The following is a 25,649-nucleotide window of genomic DNA, read 5'->3' as shown; positions in this document are numbered from 1 at the left end:
AGGTTTTTTTGAAATGGATTTTTTCACAAATACCAGGCGGAGGATAGGGATTGTGCGCAAATACCACCAAGGAAAAAGTTTTAGCAATGTCACAGAGACTTTGCGACTGGTAGCAAATGTGCCTCCTCTGATAGATTCCATCCATTTTTGGTTAAGATGATTACATGGAATACATAATCCAGACATGCATGGCTTTTGAAAACAGAGCTCTGCGCAGAAAACCAGTATAAGCAGAGAGAGAAATCCATGACAGAAAGTAGATAACACCATAGCCTCTTCTTGATATTTGCTCATAACTTGTTCATCCATAACACCTAATTCTCAGCAGCAACCCAGCTATTATTTCCCTACCGTGGTCTTTAAGGTTAAAGGCCCTGATAGTATTGGATGGAATGTTGTTTTTGCCATTACATGTTGGCAGCCACTGAGTTCACAACCCATCCCCAACAGCCACCGAAGCCACGACCCATGGAGGGACATGGAAAATGGAGACAGACTTCCCCAAACCATTTATCCAAATCCGATTCTTTAATTCTCATATTCCTAAGTTTCGATTCATCCTCCCTTTTCCTAATAAGTAAACATATTATCATAAAAGAAAAGAAATACGTGGAAAGTATGAAAATGCAGTCTGTCAATTTTAGGAAGTAATTTTAACGATTTTGGTGATCCATATATGATCAAGATTTGGAGAATCCAGAGATTCTAGGAATATCAATAAAAGCGAAAGAATTTTACCTGAATTAGCGGGAACAGATACCAGAGGTAACAGTAGAAATATGCACTAGTTGAAGGACACCTTTTGCAATTCCACTTGAATTCTAAGTAGAAAAAGAGACGTTGGTTCTTAGGACTGCCGGCCGGCATCTCTCTCTCTCTCTCACTCTCCCTAGTGTTATTTTGTCCATTCCACAGACGGCAAATTCCAACTATAGAAGTGCATTTAAATTCTAACTCCATTGCACTTCTTTTATCTGTCTCTTTCAGTTTCTGCCAATTTCCTTCATCCCAATCCTAAAAAAATTCAAAACCCATTTCCAATTATCATCTCGAAACTCCATTTTATATTTCAAATTTCAATCTCTCTGTTTAATCTTCATTACCCATTTCTTTAAATTTCAAATTCTACCACCCAATGTAGACTCTTTTTGTTTATATCCATTTGTCATGTTTTAGCCTAATCCTTGGTATATATTGGCATCCAAGTAGGCAATGGTGGTGAAGATGATGAGGTGGCCACCATGGCCACCAATTTCCACCAAGAAATTTGAGATAGTGATTGTTGTAGGCAGGCTTGAGGGATTGGATAAAACTCAATTTGAGGGTGAGAGAAGAGCTTTGGTTGAGGTTAAATGGAAGGGCCAGAAGGGTAAGGCTTTGGGGTCTTTGAGACGATCTGTGAAGAGGAATTTCACCAAAGAAGGTGGAATTAGAGATGATGGGGTGGTGGAATTGCAAGAGGAGTTTAGGAGTTTGTGCAGTTTTTCTGGTTATAAGGAGGGTATGTTTTACCCTTGGGAGCTTTCATTTACAGTCTACAATGTGAGTCTCTCTGCTTTCAATTCATCTTCTTGTTTTTTTCTTCTTTTGTTCTGTTTTTTTGGTAGCAGCAGGAAAATCTTTTGTAGCTCGGTTGTCTCTTTTTGAGATTGATCATATTATGATGTTGTAATTGTTTGTTTATACGATTCTTTTGTTTAAGGTTTGTCAATTAACTTTTGCCTCATCCATCATGTGATTTCTTGATGATGTCAATGATTTTGTTTTAATGAATTAGGCTGAAAACAAAGGCTTGAGAAACAGAGTTGGTGTTTATGGAACTGCATCATTGAACCTAGCGCAGTATGCTTCTGTGTCTGCGGAAAAGGAACTTGGGCTCAACATTCCTCTTAATGTTCTTGTTGTGGCCTCAGAGTCTAAGCCATCACTTTCTGTACGTACTGCCCATGTTTAAATTAAACTTCTATGTTCATCACCTTTTGCCAGGTTAGGTTCTTTTTGCCTTTTCTAAATTTGAATAATATGTCTTATGTTAAGTTCCTTGATAACCGCAGATATCTCTGAGCATATTGGAAATGAGAGCCACTCAAGAATTTTCTGAGACAGTGCCGGGATCAATACTTTCTGACGAAGCTATTTCCACAGAAAAGGATGAGTTGTCTCCTCTTAAAGCAGGACTGAGAAAGGTGAAAATCCTTAGAGATTATGTTTCATTTGGTAAATCAAAGAAGGCATGCGTTGAGGAAGATAGCAGTGATAGTAGGAGTTCCGCTAGAAGTGAGGATGCTGCATCCAACTATCCATTTGACAGAGATTCACTTGATGATGATGGGCGGGAGGAATCAGAGTGGAGTAAGGAGGACTCCAGTGTCAGGCAGTCAATTAGTTATGAAACGCTAGCCTATGCAAACTTTGCTGGTGGCTTGTTTTACTCCAATACTAATGGTAATGGCCAAGATGACTTTTGGGTCCACTATAGCAACCGTAAATTAGATATAGGTGGCTTGCATGTTGACAATTCTAGTGCACCAGTCTACCGGCCAAACCCGTGGCGGAGTTCCAAGGGAAGAATCCTACAATGGAACAAGAGGAAATTGAGCTTCAGATCTCCTAAAGCCAAAGGGGAGTCTCTTCTGAAGAAACATTATGGAGAAGAGGGTGGAGATGATATTGATTTTGATCGCAGGCAGCTTAGTTCCTCTGATGAATCCAGTTTTGGGGTACGTAATGCAATGTCTCACTGTTGTTTTCTGTACATGTTTTTGCTTGTCTTCATTACTGTATTGATTTTTTAAAACATTTTTTTTTTAAACTTTGAAAGTCACATCACACAGAAAGTTCCATTTCTGAATTCGGAGATGAGAATTTTTCTGTTGGCATTTGGGAGCATAAGGAAGTGATAAGCCGTGATGGACATATGAAGCTTCAAACTCAAGTATTTTTTGCTTCAATTGATCAGCGAAGTGAACGTGCTGCTGGAGAGAGTGCATGCACGGCCCTGGTTGCAGTCATTACAGATTGGTTGAAATCCAACAGAAATGAGATGCCTATCAAGTGTGAATTTGATAGTCTCATTAGAGATGGATCATCAGAGTGGAGAACTCTCTGTGATAACGAGGCCTACATAGAGCATTTCCCTGATAAGCACTTTGATCTTGAGACCATCCTTCAAGCTAATATTCGTCCTCTGTCTGTAGTTCCAGAGAAGTCTTTCATAGGATTCTTCCATCCTGAAGAACTAGAAAACAGGAATTTTGACTTCCTTCTGGGTGCTATGTCCTTCGATAGCATATGGGATGAGATCAGTCGTTCTGCATCAGAATGTGCATGCAATAGTGAACCTCTGGTCTACATTGTGAGTTGGAACGACCATTTCTTCATACTAAAGGTAGAGCAGGATGATTTTTACATAATTGACACATTAGGGGAGAGGTTGTATGAAGGTTGCAACCAGGCCTATATCCTGAAATTTGACAAAGACACAACAATCCAAAGATTACCAAGTGAGACTAAAGCATCAGATGAGAAATCTGGAAATCAGGTGCGACCGAACAACTGTAAGGAAACTAAGGCTGAAGGGGCTCTTGTATTGAGCCAGAAAGATTTAGAAAATAGTGATGTGGAAGAGGAGGTTGTATGCAAAGGCAAAGAAGCTTGCAAAGAGTATATTAAGAGCTTTTTGGCTGCTATCCCGATAAGGGAAATGCTGGCAGATCTTAAGAAGGGTTTGATGGCATCAACACCTCTTCATCATCGTCTACAAATTGAATTCCATTGTACCAAGCTCTTGCAGTCAATGGATGAATATTCTGTAAAAGAAACAGCAGCTACTGCACCAGCAATGGCAGTTGCATAATCACTTTACATAGTTTCCAGCAATTGTTAATACCCTTAGGTTTTTTTTTAATGGATCAAGAATGAGAGAAGCTCAATGTAAATAGAGAACTGATAACACATTATTTCTTTGTTTATTATTATTAGCAATAACTCCACACACAAAAAAAAAAAAAAAAGATTAAGGCAGGTACAAGGCTTTACAGCATTCTTCCGTTGACATCCTTAAGTGTCCCACAGATTGTTCCTTCTTCTCGTTGTGATTCCGAAATTCTCAGCCATGTCAAGGGCTTCTGATTTAGTATCATTTGGAAGTACAAGTTGAGCAAGTCCAAGCTCAATGTTTGAAGTAGCAAATGAGATGCCTGGACAAATCCTCCTACCAGCACCAAATGGGAGCAACTCGAAACTGTTCCCTTTGAAGCCTATGGAAGAACCTTCAAAACGCTGGTTGATGGAATTTCAGATAAGCCCAAATTTTTGGATCTCTCCCTATTGCATATGCATTGTGGAGGATTTTGGCCTTAGCTGGTATTATATATGATATATCCACTAATTTTGCATCTTTCCTTAGCTTCTCTTGGGATGAAAGGATGTGGAGGGTGTAGTCGAAATGTTTCTTTGATGACTAGTTTCAAGTAATCTAGCTTTTGAATGTCTTCCTCTTCAATTTTGTTCTTTCCCTTGAATGCTTGTCGCACCTAGGATTGTGCCTTCTCCATTACTCTCGGGTTTCTTAGTAGCTCTGACATTGCCCTTTCGATTGTTGTTGCTGAAGATTCACTGCCTGCAGAGTAGATGTCCTGAAAACCATGGTGAAGTTACAATGGATTATACTGTTGTACGATAAAAAGGTTTTATTGTTTGATTGTATACAGGTCTTACCATGGTGACCAATTTGATTTGATTGGTTGTGAGATGAAACTCAGGCTTATTAGCTTGCTCATAATTAAGCAGCGTGTCCACCAGATCTTGCTTATCACCATTGGTGTTGTTACTAGCTTTTTTCTTAATCTTATGTTCAGTGACAATATCTTCAAGAATCTAGTCAATTTTTTTCTGATGAATTTTCAGCAATGCGGGCTTTATCCCACTCATGAAACGAAGGAATGTAAGGGAAGGGTACAAATCAGAGATGTTAAAGCCTCCAACAAGAAGTATGATTTCCCCAACCAATGTCGTAAACTCATGCTGATATTTGCACTTGTTACCAAATGCTACCCTGGAAATCACTTGTCATGTGCAAATCTTGTTGCTGAGATTTATGCTACGTCCTCCAGGTGAGGCAATGAATTCAATCAAATCCCATACCTCCTCTTCCCTTATCGATCTGAATGACCAAACATGGTTCACACTTAAGAGCATCACAGTTATCTTTCGTAGTTGTCTCCAATATTTATTGTAGGGAGAGAACACCATGCTTGAATGATCATGGGTGATTATTTCAACAGCATAAACTTCAGGTCTTTGCGAGAAACTGATCTCATTTATCTTTAACATCTCTTTTGCTGCTTCCGGCGATGAAATAACGACAGCAGTTCACCCAGTTGTAGTTTCATGATAGGACCATGTTTCTTGCACAAGTTGCTCACAGCATGACGTGGTAGAGCACCAATCAACTGGTGCAAGTTCCCTATAATGTGCAGCTGTTTTGGCCCGGCAGCCAACTTGCCTTGGACTTTGGATTTCTTCCAATGTCAAAACGAATATTAAGAAGAGAAGAGAAGCTAAGAAGAGAGTAAAGCATGGATATTGGAGCAGCTGGGATATTGAAGAATCCATTGACAAATTTGTCTTCAAGTTTTTATTGGAAAGAACTCCAACTCTGTTGTGGATGCTAGCTAGATGTGGTTATTGTTCTATATACAGATATAGAATTAGTAAAATACAAACGGCTTTTCAATTATTAGCTTTAAAAAATTAACTCGCTCACTCCACATTTGGCTTCTGCAACCGATCATCAAATTGATTTCTTAATTCTAACCAAATAGGTTTGTACTTTCTTCGGGGATCACATAAGTTAATACTTTGGACAAGATGAAGGAACAAAATGATTAATTTTAGAGGGATAAGTGGAGGTCTGTACTAAACGAGAAAGACTTTCATGTCACGGGGATAACACTATTTTGCTATTCCCGACCAATAACGCTATGACGCATGATAACACTTCCACGTGGTATAACATTATTAGCTGGAGATAGCAAAACAATGTTATCCCTGTTGCAACCAAGTTTTTATTGTACTAAACCAACAAAGTGCTGCCTAAGAGAGTTGCAAGTTAAAATCAAAATAAGATTACATCATTCTTCTATTTATTACGTCATTCTTTTAGATAGTGTCTCATTTGTTGAAAGGAATATAAGTGGTGGCAATCAAATGCAAATTGTTCTTTCTTCTAGCCGTTACTCCAAAATTCTCAGCCATGTCGAGGGCTTCTAGTTTAGTCCCATTTGGAAGGTTCCAGTTAAAGTGGTACAATAGTTGAGCAAGTCCAAGCTCAATGTTTGAAGTAGCAAATGAGATGCCTGGACAAATCCTCTTACCTGCACCAAATGGAAGCAATTCAAAATTGTTGCCTTTAAAGTCAATGGAAGAACCTTGAAAGCGCTCTGGTTGAAAGCATTCAGGATCTGCCCAAAGTTTTGGATCTCTCCCTATTGCATAGGCATTGATGAGGATTTTGGCCTTGGCTGGTGTTGTATATCCACCAATTTCACATCTTTCCCTTGCCTCTCTCGGGATTAAAGGAACCGGAGGGTGCAACCGAAAAGTTTCCTTCATGACTAATTTCAAGTAATGTAGCTTTTGAACATCTTCCTCTTCGATTTTCTTTTTCCCTTCGAATACTTGTCGCACTTCCGATTGCACCTTCTCCATTACTCTAGGGTTTTTCAGAAGCTCTGACATTGCCCATTCCATTGTTGTTGCTGAAGTCTCACTTCCTGCTGAAAATATATCCTGAAATCATTGTGAAGTTGCAATGAATTATATGCTTGTACAATTAGGTTTTGTTAGTATATATTAAAAAATAACTTAATAATTCATCACAAAAAGTAACTTAATTAAGTACAATTAGGTTTTTCAAGCTTTATTATCTATTTTTTGTTTTTTGTTTTTTTTTGTTTTGTTATGAGTTTGCACTCTTAGTTGAGATGCCTATACAAGAGTTTCTTCGATCATGCATGATCGTTAGTGGAGGAGCCTCAGATTGTCTTAATTTGGATGTTAGATCGCTCCGTTATTGTAATAACCCTTTGTGGCTAATGGCTTTTTTTGCTGAATTATGAATGCAATTCCAAAATTTCTAAAAGAGTACAAAAGCATAACAATAGAGCTTTCCTTTCAAACCTTGTTAACTACATCATCCGTGCTTGTATATGTTTCCTTTCCCAACAAGAAAACCTTTTTGGAAATTAATAATTGCTAAAATACACTGTTTTAAAATATGAAATTGCTAACAAATCATATATTTTACCACTATGAAAATGAAGAAATTCGATTTAACGCTAGGGAAATTAGCATATCTACATTTTTCTTTCAACCAAAGTTAAGATAAGGTGGCAGTTGACGCATGCATACCACATAATGATGCATATAACACTGAGCTAGTGAACTACATAATCAAGTTAGGAATTGGTCATTTCAAATTATGTTAAAATGGATCCTCCACTAATAAATATAAAGGTCAGACACTTTGTTCTTTTTTTTTTTTTTTTTTTTTTTTTGAGAAATGGAATCCATTCGTAGAATCAAAGTAGCGCACATAGAATCCTAAACCCTTGAGGAAGAAGAAGGGACAAAAAAAAAAAAAACTCCTGGGCAAAACAACGTCATTTTGGCCCAGGAATTCTTTTTAAAATAACCAGGCCAAGACGACGCCATTTTGGTCTAAGTGTTTAAAAAATTTTTTTAATTTTTAAAACCAATCAGTTATCCCCACCCCACCCACTAAACAGAACCCTTAACCCGATACCCAGCCAATACCAAACCCTAACGCCCCAAACCCTTAACCCCATCTCCTCTCCTCTATTGCCCGCCTGTCGCTGCTGTGTCCACCACTTGTTGTGTGTGCCCCATTATTGTTATGAAATTTCACAAAGTAAGTTCTAAAATCCCAAGCCTAAATTAATGTTATGTGTGCTATATATATATATATTTTATTTGAGGGACACCTTTTAGGGTACCCTATAGTTTTTTTTTCCAATGATCCAAACCATCTATCTTTTAGGTCTTCATTCATAAATCATCCTTACAAAAAATTAGACAAATCGGAAACCGTTTCGACATCCAATTGTGTCATACAAAATCAATGAACGCGGTACTTCAAGAAAGTACTAAAATTTCAATAACTCAATTCAATGGTCAAATGATATCGAATTCAAGTGATTTTTTGTAGAGATGATCTTTGAATGTGTATCTACAAAATAGACGGTTTGGATTAGTGAAATACAATCCGGAGTGGGCCCTACAAGGGGTGTCCCTCAAATAAAGTTATTTGAGGGATCCCTCAATGGAAGCTCTCTCTCTCTCTCTCTCTCTCTCTCTCTCTCTATATATATATATATATATATATCTCTGTGTGTGTGTGTGTGTGTGTGTATATAACGTAATTAATTGAATTGAAATTAAACTTATGGCCTGATTATATTGTTTTGATTTGTTGATTAATTGATTATATTTGTTTGAGTTTTAGATTTTTTGTGGTTAATTGGTGTGTTATTTAATTAATGTGAGTTATTATATTTGGATTATTTTATGTGCTGCTGATGTATTGCCACTGTTGTCGGAGTTATGCCACTGCCCACTACATGTTGTGGTGCCACTATTACGGGGTTCGGAACATTTACAATATGACTCTACGAGATTCAGATCCTGAATCCGTCACTAGGAAAGAGTACCACAATGTCATAGACTAACAAGAGGGTTCAAACAGTCAAGTAGGACCAATGCTAGAGCAAGATAAAATAAAATAAGACAACAAGCTAACACAAACCTTCAATGCAAAGACCTCCGATGAGAACACTACAACACAATCCAACTGTCAAAAGAGTCCTACTATGAAATCATAATCCTTTGTACAGCCACAAGACAGGGAGAACATCCGACTGAGAACACAATACGCCAAGAAGAAAAAAAAAACCACTAAGCACACCATCTCTAGACACCTTGTTCTTGTTTAATAATTTTTAGGCTCATTAGAGCTAGTGTGAGTGTATTAGATGATTTAGTATGTTTTAGGCAACTTAGGAGTTTAAAAATACAAGAGATATTGGGGGAAGGGATTCGAACACAAGAACTCAAATGCACAAATAATTGCTATTGACGAGTACAAGCCCACTACCCAATAAAAACAATTATTGCTAGAGTGCAAAGGTGGTACCATAGTGACGGCTTTGATTTGATCGGTTGTGAGACGAAACTCATGATTATTGGCCTCCTCATAACTCAGAAGCGTGTCAAGCAGATCTTCCTCATCTTCACCAAGCCTACCAAAGCCTTTTCTACTAGCTTCTCTTTTCATCTTATGCTCCCTCACGATATCTTGAAGAATCTCGTCAATTTTTTTTTGAATTTTCATCAATGCAGGCTTCATCCCACTCATGGAACGAAGAAATGTAAGAGAAGGGTACAAGTCAGCGATGTTAAAGCCTCCAGCCAGAGGTATAATTTCCCCAACCAATAATGTAAACTCGTGTTGGTATTTGCACTTGTTACCAAATGCTGCCCTAGAAACCACATCATTTGTCATTGTGTAAATCTTGTCACTCAAATTTATGGTATGTCCCTCGGAGGCCGCGACAAACTCGACAAGATTCCACACCTCCTCTTCCCTTATCGATTTGAACGATCGGACACGGTTAGTGCTTAAGAGTTCCATCATGGATATCTTTCGCAGTTGTCTCCAGTACTCGTTGTAAGGAGCAAACACGATGCCTGAATTATCATATGCCATTATTTCAACTGCATACACTTCCGGCCTTTGCGCAAAGCTGATCTCACTTGTCTTCAAGACCTCTTTGGCTGCTTCCGGGGATGAAATGATCACGGCAAAAACTTCCCCCAGTTGCAGTTTCATGACAGGACCATGTTTGTTGCACAAGTCGGTGACAGCATGATGTGGTAGGGCACCAATCAACTGGTGCAAGTTCCCTATAATAGGCAGCTGCTTTGGCCCAGGAGGCAACTTGCTCAGGCCTTTGGCTTGAGATTTCTTCCAGTATTTGAAAATCATCAATAAGAAGAAAAGAGAAGCTAAGAAGACAAAAAAGGATGGCAATTGAAGCATCTCGGATACGGAAGAATCCATTGACAAATTTGTGTTCAAGTTTTGTTTGGTAAAGAACTGCATTTCTTGTGTGGATGCTTAGATATGTGCTCATGGTTCTATATACAAAGCCGTTTGGGATATAAATTAATTACAAGTAGGCAGATTGCAGCTGGTCTTGAGCTCCTGATCCTTGAGCCCCTAATCCTAGAGACTGCAGTAGCCTCCCAAAGTCAAGCCAATCACATTAATGTGGCCAACCTACAACTGGTCTAGCTAACACTTTCTTCTTTTGCTATAACCAATTTCTCTTCCTCCTTTCTCAACTCCCTCCACCATTCTCCACCTCACACCCACCACCACTTAGCAACTATAGCAACTATAGCAATTGAAGGAGATAGTGGCTGCTTTGAAAATGAAGTACAAAACTGTAAAACCAACCAGTTCTTGTTTCGATGGTTGGAGGGCTTTGCTGGTGTGATGTACTTTTACTTATGGTTTTCTTTGGCTTTGGCTTTAGTTGCTATCGCCTGGTGGTTCTGTTTTGTATTTATGCAGGATCGTTAATTCCTGTCTTGTTTTCTAATGAAGTTTTCTCTATAAAATTAATAAATTAATTATTAAAAAAACCAAGAATTTAGTATCTTTCTATTATGATTGTTAAATCTGATTGCTATTTCACAATGAACATTTGAGTGCTTTTTTTTTCCAGTCAAATTTGATTGCATTATACCCAAAACAGGGGTCTAACACTTGCAACAAAAAAAGCATGTCTGATAACAAAAGAAGAAATGAAGGCCTGCTACAGTATATCAAAAGAAGAAAGTGTTAGCAAGACCAGTTGTAGGTTGGCTGCATTAATGAGGTTGGCTACATTAATGTGGTTGGCTTGACTTTGGGAGGCTACTGCAGTCTCCAGGATTGGGGCTCAAGGATTAGGAGCTCAAGACCAGCTGCAATCTACCTACTTGTAATTAATAGAGCTTGGTTAGCAAGCCTGCTTCTTGTATAAATTCCTGCTATAAGTGATCTATATATATAAAGCAAAAGGTAGAGAATGGAAAAATATTCAAAATACTAGAAAATACCCTTGGTTAATGCAAACATTAAGAATTGAAATTATTAATTAAATTAGGATAATATGGTAAATTCACACTTTATATTGATGATATGATTATTACTGGGAATGATAAGCAGGAAATCTCCCTGCTACAAGACTATTTGGCAAAAGAGTTTAAGATGAAGAACCTTGGTGGACTCAAATAATTCTTGGGTATTGAAGTTGCTAGATAGAAACAAGGCATATTTCTCTCTCAAAGAAAGTATGTTCTAGAGTTATTAGCAGAAACAGGAATGCTTGATTGCAAACCCGTGAACACTCCAATTGTCCAGAACCACCATATTGGGGAGTATCCTGATTAAGTACCCACTAACAAAGAAATATGTCAAAGATTAGTGGGGCGATTGATCTACTTGTCACATACCCGACCAGACATTGCGTATGTTATGAGTATTATTAGTCAGTTTATGCATTATCCAAGTGAAGACCATATGAATGCGGTTATTTGAATTCTTAAATATTTAAAGTCGGCACCTGAAAAAGGACTTATGTTTTCTAGAAATAATCATCTAAATATCAATGGTTGTACAGATGCAGATTGGGCAAGGAATATCACTGATATACAATCCACATCAGGTTACTTTACATTTGTGGGAGGTAACATAGTTACTTGGAGAAGCAAGAAACAGAATGTAGTTGCCTTATCTAGTGCAGAAGCCGAACTCAGAAGTATAACCAAAGGAATTTGCGAACTCCTTTGGTTAAAGAAATTGCTTACATAGATTTGATATGCGCCTACGTCAGAAATGCACTTGCAGTGTGACAACAAGGCTACAATATCCATTGTACACAACCAGTTCAACACGATCGCACTAAACATGTTGAAGTGGATAAAGAAAATGATTAATTTTAGAGGGATAAGTGGAGGTCTGTACTAAATGAGAAAGACTTCCATGCATCGGGATAGCACTATTTTGCTATTTCCGACCAATAACGCTATGACACGCATGACAACACTTCCACGTGGTATAACATTATTAGCTGGAGATAGCAAAACAGTGCTATCCCCATTGCAACTAGTTTTTCTTGTACTAAACCAACAAAGTGCTGCCTAAGAGAGTTGCAAGTTAAAATCAAAATAAGATTACATCATTCTTCTAATTATTACATCATTCTTTTAGATAGTGTCTCATTTGTTGAAAGGAATATAAGTAGTGGCAATCAAATGCAAATTGTTCTTTCTTCTAGCCGTTATTCCAAAATTCTCAGCCATGTCGAGGGCTTCTAGTTTAGTCCCATTTGGAAGGTTCCAGTTAAAGTGGTACAATAGTTGAGCAAGTCCAAGTTCAATGTTTGAAGTAGCAAATGAGATGCCTGGACAAATCCTCCTACCTGCACCAAATGGAAGCAATTCAAAATTGTTGCCTTTAAAGTCAATGGAAGAACCTTGAAAGCGCTCTGGTTGAAAGCATTCTGGATCCGCCCAAAGTTTTGGATCTCTCCCTATTGCGTAGGCATTGATGAGGATTTTGGCCTTGGCTGGTATTGTATATCCACCAATTTCACATCTTTCCCTTGCCTCTCTCGGGATTAAAGGACCCGGAGGGTGCAACCGAAAAGTTTCCTTCATGACTAAGTTCAAGTAATGTAGCTTTTGAACATCTTCCTCTTCGATTTTGTTTTTTCCTTCGAATACTTGTCGCACCTCCAATTGCGCCTTCTCCATTACTCTAGGGTTTTTCAGAAGCTCTGACATTGCCCATTCCATTGTGGTTGCTGAAGTCTCACTTCCTGCTGAAAAAATATCCTGAAATCATTGTGAAGTTGCTATGAATTATATAACTGTACAATAATATTAGGTTTTGTTAGTACATATTAAAAAGTAACTTAATAATTCATCACAAAATGTAACTTAATTAAGTACAAAAAGCATTAGGGCTTTTGCATTTTTAGAGTTTTATTTGTACTGTTATGGTTTGGTTTTTTCAAGCTTGATCTTTTATCTTTTTTTTTTTTTTTTTTTTGGTTCTGAGTTTGCACTCTTAGTTGGGATGCCTATGCAAGAGTTTCTTCGATCTTACTTGATCGTTAGTGGATGAGCCCCAGATTGTCTTAATTTGGATGTTAGATCGCTCTGATACTGTAATAGCTCTTTGTGGTTTAGTGGCTTTTTTAACTGAATTATGAATGCAATTCTAGAATTTCTAAAAGAGTACAAAAGCATAACAATAGAGCTTTCCTTTCAAACCTTGTTAACAACATCATCCATATGCTTGTATATATGTTTCCTTTCACAGCAAGAAAACCTTTTTGGGAATTAATAATTGCTAAAGTACACTGTTTTAAAATATGAAATTGCTAATTAACAAATTATAGATTTTGCCACTATGAAAATGAAGAAATGCGATTTAAAGCTAGGGAAATTAGCATACATACATTTTTCTTTCAACCAAAAGTAAGGTAAGGTGGAAGTTGACGAATGCATACCACATAATGTGAAAATGGATAAAATGGGTCCTCCACTAATAAAGAACAGACACTATGTTCTTGTTTTTTTAGAAATGGAATCCATTCATAGAATCAAAGTAGCGTACATAAAACGACACGAAACAGTGGCCTCGTTAAAACTTTCTTGAGGGACAAACCTCAGGGTAGGAAAGAGCATAGACGGAGCCATAGTGGAGCATTGGGGTCAAAAACGACCCCATGGAGGCCATGGAAATAGGCTTGGAGGTCCTCATGAGCCGATTGTGTGACCCCATGGGACACCCTCCAGCTCCTCGACCATTTGCCTGAGAGGAGGAGTGCTGCGCAGCGTGAGGAAGAAGAAGAAGAAACGTTGGCTTCTTTTTAAAATAAAATTAAAAAAAACTCCTGGGCAAAACCATGTCATTTTGGCCCAGGAATTTTTTTAAAAATAACCTGGCCAAAACGAAGCCATTTTGGACCAGGTGTTTTAAAAATAACAAAATATTAATAAATAAATAAATAAACAAACCAATCAGTTATCTCCACCCCACCCCTAAACAGAAACCTTAACCCGATACCCAACCAATCCCAAACCCTAAACCCCAATATCCTTTCCCCCACCAAAACCCTTAACCCCATCTCCTCTCCTTTATTGCCCGCCTGTCACTGCTGTGTCTACCACCTGCTATGTGTGCCCCATTATTGTTGTGAAATTTCACAAAGTAAGTTCTAAAATCCTAAGCCTAAATTAATGTTATGTATGCTATATATATAGTGTAATTAATTGAATTGAAATTAAATTTATGGCTTAATAATATTGTTTTGATTAATTGACTATATTTGTTTGAGTTTTAGATTTTTTTGTGGTTAATTGGTGTGTTTTTTCTATTTAAACATCACACTTCTCTTTGTTCACCCCAATACTTAAATCATTAAACTGTAAGTTTTATTATTGTGTAAAAAGACAAAAAAAGGCCATCCAACTTAATAATTAATGTAAGTTATTATTTGGATTATTTTATGTGTCACTGATGTATTGCCACTGTCGTCGGAGTTATGCCGCCATCCACTACATGTTGTGGTACCACTATTATTGTGATATTTCTCATTTCAAGTAAGTTCTAAATCCTAATATCAAAACAAGGATGATGTATGTTGTTGATTAGGTGGTTGTGGTTTTTTTTGTTTTTTTGGTTAATTGGCATAAGTTTGGTTTGAAATTTTACAGGGTTCAGATCATGGATCCATCATTGAGAAAGTGTATGCACATGTCATAGACTAACAAAAGATTTCAAACAGCAATGCTAGAGCAAGATAAAATAAAACAGCAAACTGACACATAAACCTTCGACGCAAGACCTCCGACGAGAACACTACAACACAATCCAATTGTCAAAAGAGTCTTGCTATGAAATCATAATCCTTTCTACAGTCACAAGACAGTGAGAACATCTGACAGAGAACACAATATGCCAAGAAGGAAAAAAAAACAACCACTAAGCACACCGTTTCTAGACACCCTGTTCTTGTTTAATAATTTTTAGGCTCACTAGAGCTTGTGTGAGTGTATTAGATGATTTAGTATGTTTTAGGCAACTTAGGAGTTTAAAAATACAAGAGATATTGGGGGAAGGATTCAAACACAAGAACTCAAATGCACAAATAATTGCTCTTAACGACTTGAAGTACAAGCCCACTACCCAATAAAAACAATTATTGCTAGAGTGCAGAGATGGTACCATAGTGACGGCTTTGATTTGATCGGTTGTGAGATGAAACTCATGCTTATTGGCCTCCTCATAATTCAGAAGCGTGTCAAGCAGATCTTTCTCATCTTCACCAAGCCTATCAAAGCCTTTTCTACTAGCTTCTCTTTTCATCTTATGCTCCCTCACAATATCTTGAAGAATCTTGTCAATTTTTTTCTGAATTTTCATCAATGCAGGCTTCATCCCACTCATGGAACGAAGAAATGTAAGAGAAGGGTACAAGTCAGCGATGTTAAAGCCTCCAGCAAGAAGTATAATTTCCCCAAGCAATAATGTAAACTCATGTTGGTATTTGCACTTGTTACCAAATGCTGCCCTTGAAACCACATCATTTGTCATGGTGTATATCTTGTCACTCAAATTTATGGTATGTCCCTGGGAGGAGGCGATGAACTCTACAAGATTCCACACCTCCTCTTCCCTTATCGATCTGAACGATTGGACACGGTTAGCGCTTAAGAGCTCCATCACAGATATCTTTCGCAGTTGTCTCCAGTACTCGTTGTAAGGAGCAAACACGATGCTTGAATGATCGTATGCCATTATTTCAACTGCATACACTTCCGGCCTTTGCGCAAAGCTGATCTCGCTCGTCTTCAAGACCTCTTTGGCTGCTTCCGGCGATGAAATGATAACAGCAAAAAGTTCTCCCAGTTGCAGGTTTATGACGGGACCATGTTTGTTGCACAAGTCGGTTACAGCATGATGTGGTAGGGCACCAATCAACTGGTGCAAGTTCCCTATAATAGGCAGCTGCTTTGGCCCAGGAGGCAACTTGGTCAGGCCTTTGGCTTGAGATTTCTTCCAGTATTTGAAAATCATCAATAAGAAGAAAAGCGAAGCTAAGAAGACAGAAAAGGATGGCAATTGGAGCATCTCAGATATGGAAGAATCCATTGACAAATAAGTGCTCAAGTTTTGTTTGGTAAAGAACTGCATTTCTTTTGTGGATGCTTAGATGTGTGCTCATGGTTCTATATAAATAACCGTTTGGGATATAAATTAAAGGCCAAAAGTCACTTAACCAAAATCTCAAATCCTCTCTCCTTCACTATCCCAACTTCCCAGCACCTAACCAATCTCTATCTCCTCCATCCCTTTCTCTCTCCCTACAGATTTAATCTTCCAAATAGCCAATGTCAACTCCCTCCACCATTCGCCACGTCACACCCACACCACTTTGCAACTATAGCAACTATAGCAATTGAAGGAGATAGTGGCTCCTTTGAAAATGAAGTACAAAAGTGTAAAACCAAACAATTCTTGTTTCGATGGTTGGAGGTTTTTGCTGGTGTCATGTATTTTTAGTTATGGTTTTCTTTGACTTTGGCTTTAGTTGTTATCACCTGGTGGTTCTGTTTTGTATTTATGCACGATCGTTTATTCCTGTCTTGTTTCCTCCTTCGGCCTTTCTGGGGCTTTTCTAATGAAATATCTTTCTATAAAATAAAAAATTAAAAAACCAAGAATTTAGTATTTTTCTATTATGATTGTTAAATCTGATTGCTATTTCACAATGAACATTTGAGTGTGTGTGTGTGTGGTTTTTTTTTTTTTTGGGTCAAATCTGATTGCATTATACCCAAAACAAGGGTCTTATACTTGCAGAAAAAAAAAAAAAAAAACATGGTCGATAACAAAAGAAGAATTCAAGGCCTGTTACAATATAGCAAAAGAAGTAAGTTCACAAAATATTGGCCAACAACCAAAAACTATTAAATTACAGTAAAGGCCAACTTCAGTTCACAAAATATTGGCTGCCAAGAAATTTCAGTTGACTTGGAAATTTTCTTGTTTGTTGCTTTTTCTGGTGGGTTCCATCGGGCTCTTGAACCTCCCATTTGCCTCGGTAGTGGAGGCCTAATGGTAACTCCCATATGAACTTGCACCTCCCATTTGCATATTAAGAGTTGGTCTTGGATTCATTGATCTTGCACCTCAATTTGTCTTTGATTCACAGAACTTGAATTTCCAATTTGCATATTAGGAATAGGCCTTGGAGTGGGTATAAGAGGAGTTGGTCTTGAAGTCTTGAAGTGGCAGCGTCATTATCACTTTCATATGTTTCTTTATTTGATTCATCACCACTGTCTTGAAGATCTCTTACTCTCCTATCATCGGCGTCAAAGTCTTCTTCACTATCCTCAAAATATTGTTTCCCACGTTGTCATTACCCACTTCTTGTCGGAATTTTGTGAAGATTGATTAAAAATATCATCAAAATATTCATCTGGAACCTCATTAGATGCTTTGACTTAAGGAAATTCCGGAGGGCCAGCATCTGAAAAATCAACGCTATGAGATTGAAAATATTGCTTTACTTTATGTGAATCAAAGCATTCAAAGTTATTAAATAACAAATGGCATGCATATTGCTTTACTTTATGCAACTGGAGGATCATTGTGTTTCCTAAAGGCTAAACATGTATGGGACCACTCTCAATACACACACAATATTTTACAAAATTTTCAATCACCATCTCAAGCAGTAACTGCCAAAGCAACAAAGCAATAACTTTCCAAACCCAAAGTTACAGAACAAAAAAACAAGGCCACAAAAGAATGGAATTAAAAAAAAAAAAAAAAAGAGTTGGAACCCACTTATATGCATTGAAAAGTCGAATAAAAGTTATAAAACAATTTCACACAAAAAACTGAACCTATAAACCTGAATTATTGAAGCCTCCATTGACTTCACCTCTCTTCTTCACCATCGTCATTGCTTCTTTATGGAAACAACCTATTGAAGTTCTGCTAATTTTTTCGCACCCTCTCGTTGTGCTCAATCGAAAACTTAGACGAATTTCACTAAATTTTTAAGAGCCATAATCCTAATATGCTTCAAAATGGGCAATTTCATGCACCCTAAGGAAGAGGTAGAGACTAACTTTTATGTGGGGCTTTGGGCCGACAAAATTGCCCCTCCATGTGAAGGGCACGTGGTTGCTCCATTAAAAAAATTGATAGAAATTTTAACATGTAAATATGACATTACAGAGTCAAAAGTGGTTGAATTGCCAAACTACAGTGACAAAAAGTGACTTTAAGCCTAAATTAACTACAAACATTTTTTTTTTCTTCCAAAAATACAAACATTAATTCAATTATATTATTATTTGGAGGGAGTTAGCTCATGATTGCTTCGTTCTGAGCAACAACCAAATATTTAGCACTTCGAAACTGGAAATATAGTGAAGGAATCTATGGTGAAAAAATAACAAGATACCCAGTTGACTTTGTAAATTTTATAAGTATAATGATCCCATTTCAGAAGTCACTAGTGAGCATATTCTCTTTCAAATGTCAATTTCACCAACAGCTATTACAAATAAATAAATATATCATTCTGAAATTATTTCACTAAAAGACAAAAGAACTCAAATCAAGGGGGGCCAAAATAAGTTGTACGCTTCCAGAGCAACACCTCAGCCAAAAAGCTTACGCACTAGAAGAATTTCAAGTACCTAGTAAGAAAAAAGGTAGCACTACGCCAAAGCATGAGTCCTGTTTCCCTTGCTATTCTTAGTCCTTCATATTTCAAACTGTAACACTACAAACAATCAATTCAACATGAGTGATGAAAATTTAACATCCAAATTCTTTGGTATATCAATTTCTTTCAGCTCCAGAGGCACGCATTTTGTGGACAAATGTTTCAGCTCAAAAGTAGTGCAGATATACAGATGTTAGCTCCCAATGCAGAGCTTAGAACATTAAGAGATTGAAGATTATAGAAATTTGCTTCTTGTTGTCTAAAACTGACCAATTAAATATATTTCTTCTATTGCTAGGAAAAGAGGAAAAGCGGCCACATGTTGGAAAACCTTTTGCCGATGAAAGGAACACTTTACCAAATCTATCTATGGATGTTAATAAAAGAAAGCAGACAGGAGATTCGAAGGATTTATTTTTGGCGAATGAGCTTCCAAGTATTGAATAGTAAGAGATTTACAACTCAATGACCATCACTTGGACAGAGTTGTGAAACAAGCTTTACAACTCCCCACATGGGTGCATCATTCTGCAAGAAGCCATGCAACAAGTTAAGTATCGTCATCTAGTTCTATCCTAGTAATACTCACATTTTATTCCCACATCTTCAAAAATTTTCAAACGCTCTTGCTATATTTCCCTTCTTTAGATAATTCATTATCACAATATTTAGTAAGTAGGAAATCCTGTCAGCTTTGGCCAAAGACAATGAATCGTTCAGGGTTTGAATGCTGAACAGGTCAACTATCCAAGGACAAAGATAATCTAACAACGCCAAATAGATAAACATACAAGCATAGTAACCTCATTAATCCTTTGGAAACCAAAAACAGTCAAAGCAACCACACAACCTTTCAAGGCATTCAACTCACCAGGTAAACAACATCAAAGGCTTTGCGGTAGCTATCAAGAGAATTCTCAACATTGTCATTCCTGGAACAGCAGTTAACATGATTCAGCAACCAAATCAATTTATGGATCATCATAACTCTTTGTCTGGCTAGTTTATCAGATTTGAAAAATAAACTAAGGGGACGTGCAAATATAACTTCTTTGTTCATTATCTTTCCATTAAAATAAAACAATTAACTTTAACTTCTTGGGCACTTGATGAACAAATTCAGCTGCCTCTAATTGTTGGTTGCAATGTAACAATATTATAAGTTCAAAAAGTAAAATAGAGGTGGCACTTAGTTTGGCCAAAATGGCTATAATCCGGCTTACTTTTTCACAGAACTAAAAACTGCATTTTGCAGGCAATGCAGAACATAACTAAGATAATAATGACTCATCATGAAGTAAAATAAAAGAGACAAAGCTAACTACCATCAAGCAGACAAAATAAAACAGAATAGTCGAACAAAGCAAATAAAAAAACAAAGTAAATTCCCAAGCTAACAAGAACCGCAAGCCACGTTGGCAACTGGCCCCACTTAATCTTGGAAAGCCATCTAGATGTTCTTGCATCATCAGACCAAATGAACTAATATCTCCACATACTTGGCTCTATCTTTCTTTAATGGGTTAATTTATCGTAATTCCCTCTTTCCTTGTCTTACCATTTCAGTCACTTGGTCATCCAAGTCATCACTTTCAATGCTACTTTTTGAACATTTTATGAAGTCCAATATTATATCGATGCTCTTTTGATTTTTTAATATATATTTTTCTTCACAGTTATTGAAAAATCAGTTCCCCCTACTTTTTGAACTATATTATTCATGTAATAACCGTGGGAACTAGAAAATGAGGATTATGTAACAACAAGGGTGGAACCCGAAATTTTTCAAGGGCTAATATTTTGTTAACAAAAAATAAAATAAAAATAAGCCGACCCAAGACCAGCTAAATTGAAACTTTTTGGACTTGAAAGAATTAATTAACATGATTAAAACTTGAAAAATACAGCTTTCGTGTACTAGACCACTGTAAAAGTGAGCCAGTTGGAATGGGCTAAAAGGTCAAATGACTGAAATTATATGCTGTAAAGGATTGTTGAAAAACCCATCTCTTGAAAACCGAAAAATGGATAATCCCCCGGGTTAACCAGGTTTTGATCCACCATACCAGTTTGACTTTCTCTTCAAGCAGGCCACTCATATTTAGTGTTGATAGCATATTCATCCTTACAACTAACCCTGTTTATTATGTTTCCTGTTCTGCTAAAAGTATGAAAAGTTTTACATTCAGTAATCTCATATATATATTTAAATGTTTAAACTGTACCTGACTGACCACAAAAAAAATCTACTTCAGGCTTTTAATTGCGACTTTAATTAAAAATACCATTATGTAAAGATAAGAAACAAAAGAAAACGAACAAAGAAAAACGAATGTGGAATATAGGATTATTGTGTGAGTGTACATCTCAAATGCCCTGTTTATAATGTGACATGTGACAAAAGGTGAACACACATAACATTTGCCCTGTTTATATTTAACAAAATGTGACCATGAATAAGTAATGAATTTGCCCTTTTCCCCCTTTTTAAACATAGGAAACGGAACTGCTTCTCAATAGCAAGCATATTAAATTTTAGAACAACAAAACGTTTGGAAATGAAGCATCCATGCCAGGGAATTTAAAACATGATGCAGCACAGAAGCAGGATATAGAACATCAAAGGACTAGAGTAAAACAGTTCTTAATATTGGGATTACAGAATATTATGACATTAGTGTTTAGCTATACACCACTTTGGAAGCAGCCTGAACTCATAAGAGTTGACAATGATATTTCACAAGTAACTAATTAAATACAGTTTTACTCCAAATTCTTTGCAGATTTAGAACAATATATTCTGAAATGAAGAATATATTGTCAAGAGATATCCATTTTGCATTCTACTTGCCATTGAAGAAGTTGCTTGAAATATAAGTTAACACGAGTATACTGAATTATGAAAATATATTCTGAAATGAAGAATATATTGTCAAGAGATATCCATTTTGCATTCTACTTGCTATTGAAGAAGTTGCTTGAAATATAAGTTAACACGAGTATACTGAATTATGAAAAAAGTTACTCTTAGATTCATAACTCGTCAACTCTATCATATATATTAAGTATGCAGTACAATAAATTATTACTTACAGAAATCCCACGGAAATTCTATTCTCATAGTTCAAGCCATCAGACATTCCCAGGTCACCAATGTGATCACCCAGAAGCAGCACATTTCTTCTAGTCTTGACTGAGGCATTCTCATAAGTAGGAGCATCTATATTATCACCTAATCGATCATGAAGGGGAGCAGCCATATCCAGAGCATGCTCATTTTTATTCAGACTATGAATCGTCTTCCCTGTAAAATCAAGTTTTAAAAAAAACATTCAGGGTACGAACATATACTACTGCATTGTCAAGAATGGACCTCATAGTAGTAAGGGGCTTGAACCAAACCAAAAAAAATATTAAGACAAAATTATCATATAAGACTGCACAGCACCATTAACTTATGAAGTACCCAGCTTTCATTTAACACCAAAATAACTCACTGGAATAAAAACAAAACTTCACCAAATAATTACTTCTATTTGCTTACATTACTTTTTTGTGTCGAGGAAAAAATGATAAAGTTATTTAAACAAATGAAAGATAAAAGAAAAGTGAAACTTGTACGTTAGCGCCATTTTCCATTGGCCTTAGAGCCTAGTAGCAATGTAGCATAAGCCAGCCCTCTTCTAAATGCAAGGATGTGTTTCAAGTCCTAGGTTTTGGACCAGCAAAGGTTTGGTGGGTTCAGGAGAGGGGATGCCTACCCATATTGTCAGCCTTGACACTGGACAAAAATACAAACAAGTTTTAAATAAACACAAACAAATTTTCTTCAGAACAACTTGTTTTTGATATGCCATAGTAGGACATTATCTTTATAATTTCTCTTTATAGTGTGAAAACAATTCAGCATTAGTGGATACCTTGAAAAGATACAAGGTGACCGTTATTATCGAATACCATCCGATTTGAGACTATCTTCACATTTTTGAAAAGTCTGTGAATCTTCTGCCTAAGGACCTGGAACAATGAGAAGAAAAGGCATTAATGCACAAGAAAGTTGCGAAATAGACCTAGAAATTTAAAATGGCAAGAAATATAGCCACAAAACTTAACTAACCTCCTCTATGATATCAGCAAGTCCAGCAGAAAATATAAGAATGGGAATGTCTCTTTCCTGCAAAAGTGGGTAGAGGGAAACAGTAATGGTATAGCTTAATGAGAATAAGTTTTTCTCTGTTTTCCACTAAAAAAATTAAAGGAAAAAAAATTAGACTGAGTTAGTTTTAGGACGTTGCATCAGAGAACAAATGACCAAGCCAACATAAATTAATTCATTATGAATTAACTCAAACATTAAACAGATCAAAATCTTCAATGGATTCTTTCTATCCCAGGACATATATGTAGCCAGTTACTCACATAATTATTGCAGCAAAATTAAACTTACCTCCAAAAACTCAAATAGTTCAACAACACCCTCCCTAAAAGCAATTGTGGAGTTAGCAACAGATTGCCTTATTCCATCATAGGTAAGACCTCCCTCAACTAAGAGACCATGAGTTTTTGTCCACCTGTATCCATGCAATCAAAATTAATGTTATCTGAAATCCAATTATTTGACTAAGGTAACATATTATAGCTCCATGGACTGAGGTAACATTGTTATAGCTCCATATGAACATGAACTTTCAGGTGAACCAATTCATGCCAGTTAGGTGATCATAATAAAATAAAATAAAAATAAAAAGACATAGAGGCCACTCAGAAGCATATAACAACAAAAGAATTCATTTTGATTCAATCCCGGGCAGTGTCCTTAAGATTCAATTAAGTAGGCGAAATACCATTCTTCCATAAGCTTAGTTTTCTCTTCAATTGGAATTGTCGGGGAGAATTCTAACGGATGATAATGTTCATATAATTCCTGCCTTTTCTTATCATATTCCGGATTCTCCTGTTGCAAAAGGCCATGACTGCCTACTCTTGTTATCAATGAATATAAAAAATAAAATAAATAAATCTTTCAAACAGATAGTGATAACAAAGAATAAAGTTCAAAGACCACAAAAAACACTTACTTTGTCCCCGACAACCATTGACCCGGTACTTTGTTAGTGTGCCATCAAAATCTGCTATTACCTGACATGAAAATTACATAAACAAAATTCCCTCTAGAAACAATAATGGAATCTGCACATTCAAAAAAAAAAATGAATGGAAGAAAACTGCTCTCAATTATCTTACTTTGTTGCTATTTAAAACACAAAACACAAAATTTGAGCATAAATTTCCAACCTAAAAAACCCAAAAAACTTTAAATAAGAAAAATAATGAATCTTTTTTCTGGTCGAAGAAAACTAAAGAATTGAGTATCAAACATATGCTTCATAAGAATTGAAAAAGAAAAAAAAACAAAGGGAATGAGGTGGGCAACCTGGAGTTTGGCGGGACCGGCATTACAAATAGCAGCCATTTTTTTAACCAAGAGCTCAGAGTCACCCACAACCGCCTCACAAGAAGCATGGCTTTCCATGTGGGTCTGGTTTCTGAATCTACCGCTACAAAACCAAGCCCTGCAAACAAAACGCAGAACCGAAAACTGTATAAATAAGCATATAAACAAACACGTAGAGGCCAAGAGATTTGGCATGCGAGGAACCTGGAAATTAGGTGGGGTGGAATGGAGCGATGGATGCGGATGGTGGTGCCGAGGAGGATGCTGTGGAGACGATGACTCATTTGAGAGTGTGTTTATATATCAGATTCTTGATCACACACCACTGTTTCTGTTTCTGTTTCTGGATGAGCAGTAAATGATATTTTCTAATGAGTGCAACTGTTTTCACATTTTTCTACACACTATATTTTCAAAATTTTAAGATAAATTTACCCATTTATAAAAAGACTTCTAACAACTTGAAGAAAATGATTATAAACCAAAACAATTGTAGAACCTGAAAAAAGCGTGGAAAAATAAACCTAGAACGGCGACGACCAGTTGCATTTAGGAAAACTCACTGGCGTACAATTTGTCTGAAAACGACTGGTCGCAATTCCCTGGCAACCGGTCTCTTTCTATGTTTTTTCTAGAATTTTGACTCTGCTTCAAAACGACCGGTTGCGCCTACCTAACGATCAGTCGCCTCCTACAACACTTGCATCTTAATGTGAGCCAATTTTTAACAAAGATAGGATTGTGTTTTTTCAAATTTACATAATTGGTGGGAAGATAAGGTGGTGGGGAAATGGGACAAGTCAGTGAAAATAGCAGCACTCTATCTAATACACAGCACAGTTTACTAAATCGTGAAAGAACGAGGAAATTCTAATTAAACCCCTTGGGCTCAATTTATCACATTCAGTAAATACACTAAATAACCCAATTTATTTATAAAAAAAATTCCCAAACCATAGGGAGATGTTTCATTAATAAAAATCACCTTGAAGGCTTGTCTGTAAAATGGGTCGGGCTTAGGGTTAGCTCACTGCCTACCCAATTACGGGCTTTTTTGGCCTGTAAAATGATAATTAATGTTATATTCTTTTTGGCTTGTAAAATATAATGGGTCATTATATTCTTTTAAATCTTCTAATTAAATACAAAGCATGATTAATATTAGTTTAATTTATAAAAATGTTATTTATTAATTTAAATATTGGGCCGGGGGCAGTATCATTCATGGGCTTAGGAATTGTAGCCCAAGTCCTACCCTTTACACAAACGACCCAGGCCAAGCTCGCCTATCGGCCCATAATACA

General features: G+C 36.7%; 4 protein-coding genes across 7 annotated transcripts; 1 reads left to right on the top strand and 3 right to left on the bottom strand.

Moving 5' to 3' along the window:
* The first annotated feature begins 297 nt into the window (after positions 1-297).
* LOC103331128 (uncharacterized) lies at positions 298-4,814 on the top strand. 2 transcript variants are annotated; one of them, XM_089053317.1, is made up of 4 exons: positions 298-1,542; positions 1,778-1,933; positions 2,055-2,720; positions 2,960-4,814. In XM_089053317.1, exons 1-4 carry the CDS (start codon positions 1,213-1,215, stop codon positions 3,854-3,856), a joined length of 2,049 nt encoding a protein of 682 aa, XP_088909443.1. In that variant the 5' UTR covers positions 298-1,212; the 3' UTR covers positions 3,857-4,814. The 2 variants fall into 2 exon arrangements, with proteins under 2 accessions (XP_088909443.1, XP_008231958.2); XM_008233736.2 differs by having other exon boundaries at positions 2,822-4,814.
* A 1,298-nt stretch (positions 4,815-6,112) lies between these two features.
* Positions 6,113-10,421, bottom strand: LOC103331127 (melianol synthase CYP71BQ17-like). The gene is made up of 2 exons (XM_089051579.1): positions 9,215-10,421; positions 6,113-6,792 (listed from the first exon to the last, which is right to left on the bottom strand). The coding sequence occupies exons 1-2, from the start codon at positions 10,181-10,183 to the stop codon at positions 6,175-6,177; spliced, it is 1,587 nt and encodes a 528-aa protein (XP_088907705.1). The 5' UTR covers positions 10,184-10,421; the 3' UTR covers positions 6,113-6,174.
* A 1,862-nt stretch (positions 10,422-12,283) lies between these two features.
* LOC103331126 (melianol synthase CYP71BQ17-like) lies at positions 12,284-16,852 on the bottom strand. Its single transcript, XM_089052874.1, has 2 exons — positions 15,368-16,852; positions 12,284-12,966 (listed from the first exon to the last, which is right to left on the bottom strand). Exons 1-2 carry the CDS (start codon positions 16,334-16,336, stop codon positions 12,349-12,351), a joined length of 1,587 nt encoding a protein of 528 aa, XP_088909000.1. The 5' UTR covers positions 16,337-16,852; the 3' UTR covers positions 12,284-12,348.
* Positions 16,853-18,620: 1,768 nt separating this feature from the next.
* LOC103331105 (5'-nucleotidase / magnesium ion binding protein) lies at positions 18,621-24,734 on the bottom strand. Of its 3 annotated transcripts, none has more exons than XM_089053319.1 (10): positions 24,550-24,734; positions 24,325-24,463; positions 23,969-24,029; positions 23,735-23,867; positions 23,338-23,461; positions 23,008-23,064; positions 22,811-22,907; positions 21,984-22,194; positions 19,762-19,822; positions 18,621-18,947 (listed from the first exon to the last, which is right to left on the bottom strand). In XM_089053319.1, exons 1-10 carry the CDS (start codon positions 24,627-24,629, stop codon positions 18,843-18,845), a joined length of 1,068 nt encoding a protein of 355 aa, XP_088909445.1. In that variant the 5' UTR covers positions 24,630-24,734; the 3' UTR covers positions 18,621-18,842. The 3 variants fall into 3 exon arrangements, with proteins under 3 accessions (XP_088909445.1, XP_088909446.1, XP_008231937.1); XM_089053320.1 differs by having other exon boundaries at positions 18,621-18,861; positions 24,550-24,732; XM_008233715.2 differs by having other exon boundaries at positions 18,621-19,418; positions 24,550-24,731.
* Between the last annotated feature and the right edge of the window lie 915 nt (positions 24,735-25,649).

The sequence above is a fragment of the Prunus mume genome, linkage group LG5, assembly GCF_029339155.1.
Source record: "Prunus mume cultivar Tortuosa linkage group LG5, ASM2933915v1, whole genome shotgun sequence".
Lineage (NCBI taxonomy): Eukaryota > Viridiplantae > Streptophyta > Magnoliopsida > Rosales > Rosaceae > Prunus > Prunus mume.
Note: the sequence above shows the minus strand (reverse complement) of the source record. Positions and strands in the feature narration are given on the sequence as shown.

Bases quoted from the DNA above. Each gene is read 5' to 3' on its own strand.
- LOC103331128 (XM_008233736.2), top strand. From the start codon at position 1,213: ATGGTGGTGAAGATGATGAGGTGGCCACCATGGCCACCAATTTCCACC. The intron at 1,543-1,777 runs GTGAGTCTCTCT...TTAATGAATTAG, and splicing joins TTTCATTTACAGTCTACAAT to GCTGAAAACAAAGGCTTGAG. The intron at 1,934-2,054 runs GTACGTACTGCC...TGATAACCGCAG, and splicing joins AGTCTAAGCCATCACTTTCT to ATATCTCTGAGCATATTGGA.
- LOC103331127 (XM_089051579.1), bottom strand. From the start codon at position 10,183: ATGCAGTTCTTTACCAAACAAAACTTGAACACAAATTTGTCAATGGAT. The intron at 6,793-9,214 runs GTACCACCTTTG...CAATGATTTCAG, and splicing joins AAATCAAAGCCGTCACTATG to GATATATTTTCAGCAGGAAG.
- LOC103331126 (XM_089052874.1), bottom strand. From the start codon at position 16,336: ATGCAGTTCTTTACCAAACAAAACTTGAGCACTTATTTGTCAATGGAT. The intron at 12,967-15,367 runs GTACCATCTCTG...CAATGATTTCAG, and splicing joins AAATCAAAGCCGTCACTATG to GATATTTTTTCAGCAGGAAG.
- LOC103331105 (XM_089053319.1), bottom strand. From the start codon at position 24,629: ATGAGTCATCGTCTCCACAGCATCCTCCTCGGCACCACCATCCGCATC. The intron at 24,030-24,324 runs GTTGCCCACCTC...TTTTCATGTCAG, and splicing joins CCGGTCCCGCCAAACTCCAG to GTAATAGCAGATTTTGATGG. The intron at 23,065-23,337 runs GTAAGTTTAATT...CCACTTTTGCAG, and splicing joins AACTATTTGAGTTTTTGGAG to GAAAGAGACATTCCCATTCT.